This window comes from Festucalex cinctus, chromosome 9 (assembly GCF_051991245.1).
Source record: "Festucalex cinctus isolate MCC-2025b chromosome 9, RoL_Fcin_1.0, whole genome shotgun sequence".
Lineage (NCBI taxonomy): Eukaryota > Metazoa > Chordata > Actinopteri > Syngnathiformes > Syngnathidae > Festucalex > Festucalex cinctus.
Genome location: NC_135419.1, coordinates 11,686,147 through 11,697,282, shown reverse-complemented (window position 1 = coordinate 11,697,282; position 11,136 = coordinate 11,686,147). Strand labels below are relative to the sequence as shown.

At 44.0% G+C, this 11,136-nt stretch overlaps 2 protein-coding genes across 3 annotated transcripts; one reads left to right on the top strand and one right to left on the bottom strand.

Moving 5' to 3' along the window:
• Window positions 1–855: 855 nt before the first annotated feature.
• On the bottom strand, window positions 856–8,281 carry ints5 (integrator complex subunit 5). The gene is made up of 4 exons (XM_077531253.1): window positions 8,009–8,281; window positions 7,275–7,527; window positions 3,311–5,269; window positions 856–2,094 (listed from the first exon to the last, which is right to left on the bottom strand). Exons 1-4 carry the CDS (start codon window positions 8,101–8,103, stop codon window positions 1,387–1,389), a joined length of 3,015 nt encoding a protein of 1,004 aa, XP_077387379.1. The 5' UTR covers window positions 8,104–8,281; the 3' UTR covers window positions 856–1,386.
• On the top strand, window positions 6,925–10,974 carry rarres3 (retinoic acid receptor responder 3). 2 transcript variants are annotated; one of them, XM_077531259.1, is made up of 6 exons: window positions 6,925–7,011; window positions 7,293–7,568; window positions 9,385–9,429; window positions 9,866–9,974; window positions 10,251–10,519; window positions 10,602–10,974. In XM_077531259.1, exons 2-6 carry the CDS (start codon window positions 7,539–7,541, stop codon window positions 10,716–10,718), a joined length of 570 nt encoding a protein of 189 aa, XP_077387385.1. In that variant the 5' UTR covers window positions 6,925–7,011; window positions 7,293–7,538; the 3' UTR covers window positions 10,719–10,974. The 2 variants fall into 2 exon arrangements, with proteins under 2 accessions (XP_077387385.1, XP_077387386.1); XM_077531260.1 differs by lacking the exons at window positions 6,925–7,011; window positions 7,293–7,568 and adding an exon at window positions 8,855–8,997.
• The last annotated feature ends 162 nt before the right edge of the window (window positions 10,975–11,136 follow it).

Genomic DNA, 11,136 nt, shown 5'->3' with positions numbered 1-11,136 from the left:
TGTAAATTCATACTTAGGAAAACTTTTTCCATTGCTTTCCACTGTTAAGTCAAGCAGTACATCGATTCAATAAAGTTCTCTCATAACCAAAAGGCTATATCAAGACATACAATATATGTAAGCATTTTGGTATTTTTGTAAACAGAGCCCATCCCTCCTGTTGTTTTGTGTTGTGTTTTTGTCATGTATAGTCACCAATAGATTCTGTCATTGGTTTGTCATTATTGCTAAGAATGCTATTGTTGTATGTTCTCCATCCATCCATCTTCTTATCCTCACAAGGGTCGCGGGGGGGGTGTTGGAGCCTATCCCAGCTGGCTTTGGGCAGTAGGCATGGTACACCCTGAACTGGTTGCGTTTTGTATGTTCTGTAATGATTACAAACATATTTGCCCTAGATTTTGAAGTCACTACAAATTCATTTTTGATTGAAAATACTTGTATAAGTAACTTAAAAATGTGACACTTTATTTGAAATACTACATCAGGGGCGCAAAAAAAATAGCCTGAGGATCCAAGATTTTCAGCTCCCCTCAGAATCTCATAAAATATAAACTAAATTTTCAATCGTTACTGTTGTAGTTCACTTGCCTAACATTTTAAAATGATCGTTCCGAGTACTCCCCCATCCATTCTGAGCTATTTTCTTCTGTTCATGAGCAGACCTGATTCAGGAAGAAGTTAACAAAACAAACTCGTGCGCAGTTTGCAATGAAAAGGAAGTGCAGTTTCCTCATTGAATGGAGAAGAGAAGGTGAGAGAAAAATATTTTATCAAAACAAGCAAAGGTTTCAACCTGTCACGGTGACACAAAGACTGTGAGTAACAGCCAGACACTATTGCCAGTTGCAGTAATAGGTTTTTGGAAACTTTATTTTAAAAATGTACCTTTTTCAACTCTTTCTTGGAGGCTCTTTTGTCAAACAAAACCTCAAGTTGCTAAAATAGCAAGATTATCAAAGTTACAGTTAGAAAACAGCCCCAAAACATTTCTATCGTAATTCAAGACATCTGACAACCATGGGATTTATTTTTTTTTCTCCAAGTGGTACAAATCCAAGTTTGCAATTTGAGCCAGCACGTAAACAAAGTTTAAAAGCAGGATACATTTTAAATTTGTACTGAATGATCCATGGTAGAAATGAAAGATTTTCATTATTGAAGCGGGATGAAATATAAATGTTCCATTTTGTTGTTGTTAAGTGCAGGTGAGTCAATATTCAGCACACTTTTCTTTTTCACAGAAACAACTGTTTAGAAAAGTATAAAGTCTAAGAATATAGTACAAAAGCTACACATGCACAAAGTCAATGCCAGTGACAGCCATGTTGCAGTCCACTTGTCGAGCAATGTAACCCTCCCTCTACGCATGCTCCGACGTTTCTCTCAAAGCTGAAACCTCCAGCAGAGGTGTCCCAGTCTGTCGATGTTCTTATGCAGGACGCTGTGAATCGGCGACACGTAGCGTGCCACGTCGCCGTCGCGGGAGAAATCCCTGCAGAAAAGCCCCTTGTCCGGGTTGAAGACGAACTTCTGAGGCATGGGCCCGTTGGCCCTCACGTACTCCCACACCGCCAGCAGCAGCAGCCTCACCTCAAATGGCGCCAGGTGCGCGAAAGCCTCGTGGACGTTGGCCAGCACGGGCGGCAGCAGCTGGCCCTCGCCCATGCAGGACACCAGAAGGCAGGAGGCCCGCAGGTGCCACGGCGAGTCTACGGACGAGGCCTCGCGAGACGCCTCCCAGTGCGCCAGCAGGGTGGCCAGGAGGCCTCTGAGCACGGCCGAGCAGTAACAAAGAGCCGGGCGTCCCGCCGCCACCACCTGGAGCAGCGTGAAGAGCACGGGGTGGGCCTCGAAGCAGCGGCGGATGTGAATGTCTCGTTCCACGGTGGTGCGGGCGTGCTCCTCCGGAGGCCACGACAGCTCGCCGTTGGCCACGTCCGGGCAGACGTTTTCCACCAGGGTGACGGCGACCACCTTGGCCGCCTCGGCGTTGATGGGCGGGGGCTCGTCGGGGTCGGCGGGTGGCCGCGAGCCGTTGAGGGCGGAGGAGCTACAACATTGGACCACGACTGTCAGCAAGGTTTGGATGTTCTAAAAGAAATGAGAAAACAATGGTGGATGTTTACATCCTGTAGTCTGAGGCAACATTTTGACATAGACAACTTTTTTTTTTTTTTTTTTTAGGCACCAATTAAGTGAGTAAATCTTGATCAGGCTTGCTTTAACTACTGTATTGGGAAATCTATATTCAACTCACAAAGCCATACCCACTTTTATGTGAGAAAAGCCTTTGAAAACATGTTTATCACAAAAAAAATCTACACATGGTTAAATATGCTCTGAAAGGGACTTTCATTATTACCAAACAGTATGATCGTAACGTAATTTCACTTAAGCAATACTTGACTGAGCTATTTTCAGCATTAAAAAATAAAAATTTTGTCTAGAATTAATAGGATAACTTCATTATTTTTCATGTACAATTAATATATTTACAAACTGATTTTGCCACTTGCTGTCGACTGAAGATGACCTCCCTTATTGTAATTATTAATTAATAAATAAACAGAAGCTAATCAGTCTTCTTTCATGGACTACAAAAATCAGTCAGCAATTACTGTTGATATGCTGAAATCAGAGGATTTAGACAATTTAAAGGTATACTTGACTCATTGAACAATTTTCAGCAGTAAAAAAGTTAATATTTTGTCTAGAATTAATGTACAATTAATACAGTTAAAAAGTATTTTTTATACTTGCTGTCGGCTGATGATGACATAATCTGTGCTGAGGAAGTAGGTAAGAACCAATCATCGCTCAGTTTGCTGACCAACCCCATAAAACAGGTGAGCCATGATTGGTCGTTGCCTACTTCCTCAGCACAGGTGATGTCATCACCAGTCGACAGTAAGAGGAAAAAATACTTTTTAAAGGTATTAATTGTACATGAAAAATAATGACGTTACCAAATTAATTCTGAAAAAAATATGAACTTTTCATGAGTCAAGTATCCCTTTAATTTTGCATTAAAGTGTATTACAAAAGCATTTTCCCCCCAATTATTAAAAAAATAAAATTAATATCCATCCATCCATTTTCTTGACCGCTTATTCCTCACAAGGATCGCGGGGGGGTGCTGGAGCCTATTGAAATTAATATTTTAATTTAAATTAAATTAAAAAATGTCTCTAAACAATTACTTGATTGTTAAAATAGTCGATTATTTTGGTAATTGGTTATTTGTCGATTAATTGATGAATTTTGACAGCTTCAGACAGTTTTTAACCTCAGGATTGACTCGACTCACCAGGGTGACTCCGGACGGGTCAGGCTGAGTTGCCGCAGTCCGCATCTTCAATCCCTTTCCGATCACCCCGGCGTGAAACACGGACCACACGCTTCCCGAAAAGTTGACGGTCGTACCGAAGCGGCAGTTGATGTCCAACAAGGAGTCTCCCACGTCAGGGGATCCCGACTGGGATGGCACCGGTGCGCCCGACATGTCTGCAATCTGCCCCCCGAAGAGTTCGGCGTTGCCTTTGTGCAGCGCCCCCTCCACCAGCTGCTGAAGCACCGCCTTGAGAGTCAGCGGCGAGTACGCGGCCAAACGGGATAGCAGCTGGACCGAGCATCCGACCGCCTCGTCAGCCTGCCCCCCGTCCCTCCCCGCCCCGCCTCGCCGGCGCAGGGCGAGGAAGAAATGAGCGGCGGCAGCGCGCGAAAGCAAGAGGAGGTGCGCCGGAGAGGAGGCGCGCGGGAGCGGGCTGGCCGACAGGAGCCGCGCCGCCGCGTGCGACACGGCCGGGTCGCCGTGGAGAAGGAGCGGGCCCAAATCGTGGAGGCGCGCCGAAACGCCGCAACCCACCTGGGCGGCCATGCTGGACCGGGCATCCGGCATCCCGCGCCGGTCGTCGTCTTGACTTTGGATCACTGCCGCCAGGTTTAGCAGCAGCTGCCGGAGCTGCCGGGGCCCCAGGGCGTGCGTGTGGATCTGGGCCACGCAGGACGCCACCGCCGCGGTGACCAGCCCGGCCATGCAGGACGAGAGCGTGTTGTGCAGCTGCCAGGCCAGCGCCAACTCGTCCGGGTTGCGGGCCCGGGCGAGCAGCTGGCAGAGGGCCTCGGTGGCCACGCTGGGGCCCCCGTACACCGACAGCAGGCAAAGCAACTGGTGCAGCCACAGGTGCCGCTTCCTCTCCAGCCGCAGCGTCTCGCCACACAGCTCGCCCACGTGCGCCCGCAGCTCCTCCAGGAACGGGACGACCGTCGGCGGCTGCGGGGACGCCGAGTGATGCCCGTCCGCTGCCCCGTCTGAGCGGTTGTACACCAGCTTGTGGAGGTGCAGGAGCAGCATTTGCAGTAGGCTGTCGCAACCTTCCCGGACTCCTTCGTGAGGGGACGGCGTCGGGCCGGAGATAATGACCGAGGCCGGCGTGGCCGTGTCAGCCAGGAAGCGGAGCACCCGGGCGCCGCCCGAGGGGCTTTGGCAGACGAGGTGGACGGCGAGGCCCAGCATGTTGTCCAGCTCGTCTCGGGGGAGTCCCTGCAGCAAACTGTGCAGCTGGAGCAGGAGGGGCGGGCGCAGCAAATCCACCAGCTCGGCGGAGACGGCGCCGAAGAGATTCGGGGACATGGCGGCCAGCTGGAGGAGGAACGGGACGGCGGCTCGGCGGAGCTGGGGGGAACCCTCCCAGGAGGTTGACGACGAAGTGGGCGACATGGGACTGGACGGGTTCAGGCTCTCCTGGAACATCCTGAGCAACTCCTTCCGGATGCTGTCGGAGTGGTGCGCCGCCAGATGGCCCAGGATTCCCACCACCGAGCCGATCTTCGGCACCCGGCTGCCTTTGTCCACCCCGTTCACTGCTTGGTCCTTGGCGCCGTGGGAGCAGAAATCCTTGAGTCCGCACGCCAGGACTCGGCTGATGATGGTCCCCGGGAAGGCGGAGCCGATGTGAGCCACCACCCAGTCAAAATGCGGCGAATGCTGGACCGAGGTGTCCAGGAGCGCGTCCACGCACGCGTCGGGGCACCAGGCCAGCATCGCGGCCAAACACTGCGAGTAGGCTTCCATGAGGCAACGGGTGGCGGCGCATGACATCCACAGCTGCAGGAGCTCGTTGAGGCTGGACGAGTGGGGGGCGACCCGGCGGCCGGCGTGCTTGCTGCTTAGCTGGCCCAGTAAGTCCACAGCCCAGCTGGACACCAGAGGGGCCCAAGCGCGAGGGTTGAGGCGTATGAACTCCGAGAGGACGCCGTGAACCTCCTATCGGCAAACACAAAGCCAAATCCAGGTTCAGAAAACGATTGACACAAGTGATAGGAGCTTTGATCTAAAACACAAAATATTAACTCATTTAATAAATATGTTCCATTTTAAATATTACCATGCTCCCAAATATGTATCACTTTTTTTTATGCTACAGTGTACAGAAGGCTTTGTTGCAGCCTCTGAAATAAAGACAACGGTTGAAGCAATAGTAGTTATTACAAAAATGGCCAGCAGGTGGCAGCAGAGTATAACGAGATCAACCAGGGCCATGTTGCAAACAAGCTGATTTCCCCAGAGTTCTAAACAGATTTGTGAATCATGATGAAACTTAGCTATATTCTAATGCTAATTGCTGCAAAACAGAAACAGATACAAATATACTTTTTATTCCTGATAGAAGAAGAGACTCTAATCTTTTTATTTTGTTTTTTGGTAGGTTACATGTTTTTATAGCAATAGAACACAATATTCTATGGGCCTTGCAAAATCAGTCAAAATTCAGTAAGCCAGGAGTAACAGCCAGGAGCAAAGGGGGTTGCTTCAGTGGAAATGGCTGTAAGTGCATTTTCTAAATGCATTTTCTTTTTTTAGAACTGAAAAAAACAAAAAACAAAAAAAAGAAACAATAATTAAATAATAAATTTGAATTATAAGCCCCGAATGCTCATGGATTTTTTTTTGTTTTTTTATCAACTTTACTTTGTCTTTGCTTTGTTTGTTTTATTATTGTTTTTTTTTTTTTTTTTTTTGCTTTTTTTGGAGGGGGTCGGGGGGGGTTCGCAAACCGCCATTTATTTGTGGAAAATGGAGGTTTGTCAGCATTTTGTGTAGAATTTTTGTTTATGTTGGCAAAACAATTTTTTGAGGGGGGAAGAAGAAAAAGTCAGTTTTCCTTTGCTTTGTTTTTTTTAGGGGGCACAAACTCCCTTTTTGAAAATGAAGGTTCAAGGTTTGTAGCTTACTAAAAAATAAAGTGCGTAAAAATTAGTGCTGTCAAAGTTAAAGCTTTAACTAATTAATTAATCACAAAAAAATATCGCATCATCATTGTATTATCACAGATTAATCACACTATGAATATTGACCGCAGATGATCCTTTTTAGCCGACAGCGGATCGTTACGTTAAAGGTAGCTGCTGGAGTTTGAGCAATAAACATAACTACATGCATTAAAGTAAAGCATTTAATAAATGTTTACATATGCCGTAGGTCATTTTTTTCCCCATTTTAAATTATGCAAATAATTAATTGATTAGCAAAAGCAGGATGAGCAAGTGCAGTGAATATAAATTTTTGAAGACGTCCTCATAACATTAAATATCGAAAAAATTAACACATAACAGGTGCGCTTCAAATTTAGTGAGCAAAAAATGTTGGGAAAAAAGCATTTTTAAGTCAGTGATTAATCATGATTGATAAAAAATTCTAAGATGTGATTAATCTGATTAAAAAATGTAATAGTTTGACAGCACTAGTAAAAAAACAAGACTACTCGTTGAGAACACCACAAGTTACAGTATTAAACAGTGGTGTCCGAACTTGGTCCTCGAGGGCCGGAGATCGACAGGTTTTCGATGTTTCCCTTCCCAACACAGCCGATATATGATCAGCTCATCAGCAAGCGCTGCATAAGCCTGATAATAATCATGCTGATTGCAATCAGCTTTTGTTGGAGCAGGTAAACATACACAACCTGCAGGACTCCGGCCCTCGAGGACAGAGTTTGGACACCACTGGTATAAACCAAAACTCACAAATTAAATGATACTTTATATCACAGTGACCATCGCTTAATTCTCTTTACTCAGTGTGTCGTGTGCAGCGTGTTGCCTGCCCTGTCTGTTCTCAGCATAGTGACAGTTTTTTTTTTTTTTTTTTTTACCCGGGAGGTATATGAAAGGCTAAGGAAGTGGTATTTGTGTATTTTTACAACAAGTACAAACCTACAGTATCAGACTCTTGAAGATCCTGATGGAAATATTCTGTAATAACTTCCCACCTGAATGATGTCCTCCAGATTTGAGCTGATCCCAGAACTGCCATCGCCCTCGGTCTCCAGGTGGTGCAGGAAGATGGAGACATGCTCATCATAGACGCCCCTCAGATGCTCCAGGACGGCTGCCCGACATGCAGGGACAGAGCGTAGCAGACGCACAGCACAGCGGGCGTGTTCCCGGACACTGAGCTTGCGACCCTGGACTGTGTCAACGCCACTGATGAATGACTTGATCTCCTGCGACAGTTCCTGGCCACTATAGGAGAAATGGGAGCAGGAAGTTCGGTGGAAATGAAGGTGAGTTTTGATGGAGAAAATGATAATGCAAGAGAATTCATGCAATTCTTTTAGCGCAACAAAACATACAAAATAATAAATAACTACTTCGTCTCAAAGTTGATTATCCTTTTTCATCTCTGTAAAAATAAGGTAAAATCCTCCATTCCATGGAAGTGATATGATTGGTGTTTCTTCTGCCGTTTTTAAAAAAATATTTTTATATTTGGCAAAAAAAAATAAAAATCTACCAAACACAAATTTCCTTACTTTTATTGCTGTTTACTATAAAAATTAGTTGTATGATGACAAAAATAAACAGTTTAATCTTGTTAATATTTCTTTGGTTGTGTAGAGCTCACCCTCAAAAGTTAAGTTTGATAGTAAAAGTAAAAACGGTTCTTGCGTGGAATTAAACAACCCAGAGGCAACCAGCCGCTTCCCAAGCGCCACTCACTCACCTCAGGACAGTCAGCGGTGTGTGAGTGTGTGAGCTCTGCATCGCATTCAGCGGGCTCCCGTCAAACACCACAGACATCGCTTGCTCTCGTAACATTGAAGTATGACATCAAAAATCTCCCAGAGGCTCCGTGGCGTCAATGGGAGTAATTATAACACGTTTATCTTATTATTCTCTGTCAAATAGCGAAGGGAAGAATACGCCGAAAGGGCGCTCCTTGGCCGGAAGTTTCTTCTTCTTCGATGGAGAAAAGTGAAACGATGACGTCAACCGATTTCATTAGCGACATCTTGTGTCCATTTGGAGGTTTATGTTGCATGTTTTATGAAACAAACGTACATGACAAAAAGTCCACAGCCTGTTTGACACCTTTAAAGCACCGTGCAATCTCTGTTTTTTTCGTCCTTCTGATTCATGATTTGTTGGTAAAATATTTGTATTTTAAAATGGTTGTTGTTGTTGTTTTTTTTGTACTATTGCAACTATAGTTCTCCCATATTACGTGTTACGTTTGATAAAAGATTGTAAACATGTACTTTTGATTTCATTCCTGTAATTCGTGCTTATTTATTATTATTATTAATTAATATTGTTATTATTATTATTATTATTATTATTATTGTACTGTAGACGTGGACCAGAGTGGTGACGCTGTAGAAAAAAACAATCAATTCAGTTTTCAAAATAAAATAATGCAAAGCCACTAGATAGTGAATTAACTAATACAAATCTGCTTTTAATATTTGATATTCACTTCATAAACTGTATATACACACACACACACACACACACACATAAAAGTACATTACATAGAGTGCATTCATGATTGCAATATTTTAAAAGGACTTTTATTTTGAAGGACAGGGACAGATCAGCTAATCTGTGACAGACTAGCCCACCAACAGTAACGACATTTGCTATTGATTTTCGGTTTACGATTTTACAGTATGTTATAGATCATCAGTGGAGACATCCGCGCTAGCTTCCAAGGTAAGGAAAGATGCACTGAAAACGAATCTTAACCTCAAAGTGATTTTATGTTGCCTTTCTAAACTTGATTTTACGAGGGTACGTGAAGTTTAAGCAAAGGCGTTAATATGGCTGGTTGACTGTTGACAGTGACGTTAAGGCAGTCTCCTAGTTTTGTTTATAAATGACAATTGGTTATAACAATGACAGCAATAATGACTATAACTGCCAGTGGCACGCTTCAAACTACAAATACGCTGGGTATCATCTGATGAGGGGGAAGGTCTGTCACCTAAACTTACAGTCAGTCAGTCAGCCATAGCATCAAGTCAAATTTGTGCAACACTTGTCGCCTAATAATTCAACATTTGTCTCCGTTTATTTTTTATTTTTTTTATTTTCTTTAAGGGTGTCAAAGTTTCAGAGAAATTCAACGCAGACATGGCATCACAGGTAGAATAATCCTTCTATTATTATTATTTTTTTATCTTATTTTACAGCCAAGCCAGGATGTTATTTATTGTAACAAAATTATTTTTAATACAATCGTTTGTAGCAGGGGTTAGAACTACGTGGTGGCCAGGGTTGGCCACCCCCATTCCTAAAGGGGGAAAAACGGAATACTGTATAGTGTATACTATTTAGAATAGTTGTTTTTATGTTTTTTTTTTAATGTCACTGCTTTTTATGATAATTTGAATGGGTCAGATAAGTGTAACTTGCTAATAGACTACTTATTCACACATTTGTAGCCCAAATGTGTTCATAAGTAGTAGTAGTAGTACAATATACTGTAACCGTTACAGTATATTGAAACTGCTGTAAACCCAGCATACGAGATAGCTAACATGTACCTTTTTGTTTTCCTGTTTCTCTTCCCCCAAAAAAGTACGATGAGAAACCACAGCCTGGCGACTTGTTAGAAATCTCCCGCGGCACTTACCAGCATTGGGCCATATACGTCGGTGATGGCTATGTGGTTCATTTGGCCCCACCATGTGAGTTGTGGTCCCACAAAAATGAATGATGAAAAAAAGTGCAACACACCCACATACAGTGGATATAGAAAGTCTACCCACCCCTGTTCATATGCCATGTTTTTGTGATTAAAAAAACCCCCCATTAATTTCAAACCTTTTTTTCCATTATTGAAGTGAGCATTCTTTGTGATATGTTTGGTGCTTGCCCAATGAACCATTAATCCACTAATAATTTTAGAATATAACCCAATCCTGAAACAGTTTCTCCCCTTTGTGCCACTCCTTCAACCATAGCGGAAATCCCGGGTGCGGGCGTGAACAGCCTGATGTCCGTCCTAGCGAACACGGCGCTTGTGAAGAAGGAGGAGCTGTGGGAGGTGGTGGGTGACAGCACCTGGGAAATCAACAACTTGCTGGACGACAAGTATGAGCCGCGACCGGTCTACTTGATCGTGAGGGAAGCGCTCGACCTGGTGGGCGAGGAGCTGCCGTACTGCGTTTTCCGGGGAAACTGCGAGCACTTTGTAACCCGGCTGCGTTATGGCAAGCCTCAGTCTCGGCAGGTAGTTGGTTACCAACACTCTAGTCATTTTCTGTGTTATTAATATTATTTTATAGAGATACAAGTGTGACCTTTCTTTGCAGGTGCGTCAAGTGGGAGAGGCCGCTGTTTATGCAGGCGCGTTGACACTGGGTGCTTTGGGCGTAGCAGCTCTGTTGGCAACTTTGCTTGGAGGCAACAAAGACAAGCGCAAACAGTAAAACAAAACAGAAACAACTCTGCACTTTGATTTCAGCGAAATACCGTTACTCATTAAAAGGAGTTAAACTCGCTAATTAATGTTCCACTAATGGGAAATAGAAGCACAGTTATTTTTCCGTGGTATCGCCTCATGAATGGGAGCGTTTGCAATATAACTGAGATTTGTACTGTTTTTGTATGCTGATAGTTTGACAAGAATCTGAAACCTGTTTGTATGTAAGTCTATCTAAATAAAAATTAATATAAGAAAAATTAGGGGATGGTGGTCTTTTTTGTCTTTATACGATTTGTATGAATTCTCTCTTTGAAGTGTCTAAATAATGCAAAATATAATTTCTAAGTTAACCAGCTCACTTGAATTTTGTCTTGAGAAAGACACTGAAGCATTTATATACATCTGTTTATTTCAGAACAGAT

What these genes read in the sequence shown, in the direction of transcription:
- ints5 (XM_077531253.1), bottom strand. Translation starts at nt 8,103, where the DNA reads ATGTTACGAGAGCAAGCGATGTCTGTGGTGTTTGACGGGAGCCCGCTG. An exon ending in ATCTGGAGGACATCATTCAG is followed by an intron (nt 5,270 to 7,274) that starts GTGGGAAGTTAT and finishes GTTTGCCGATAG; the next exon opens with GAGGTTCACGGCGTCCTCTC. An exon ending in ACCCGTCCGGAGTCACCCTG is followed by an intron (nt 2,095 to 3,310) that starts GTGAGTCGAGTC and finishes CATTTCTTTTAG; the next exon opens with AACATCCAAACCTTGCTGAC.
- rarres3 (XM_077531259.1), top strand. Translation starts at nt 7,539, where the DNA reads ATGGGAGCAGGAAGTTCGGTGGAAATGAAG. An exon ending in GAAGTTCGGTGGAAATGAAG is followed by an intron (nt 7,569 to 9,384) that starts GTGAGTTTTGAT and finishes ATTTTCTTTAAG; the next exon opens with GGTGTCAAAGTTTCAGAGAA. An exon ending in GGTTCATTTGGCCCCACCAT is followed by an intron (nt 9,975 to 10,250) that starts GTGAGTTGTGGT and finishes CTTCAACCATAG; the next exon opens with CGGAAATCCCGGGTGCGGGC.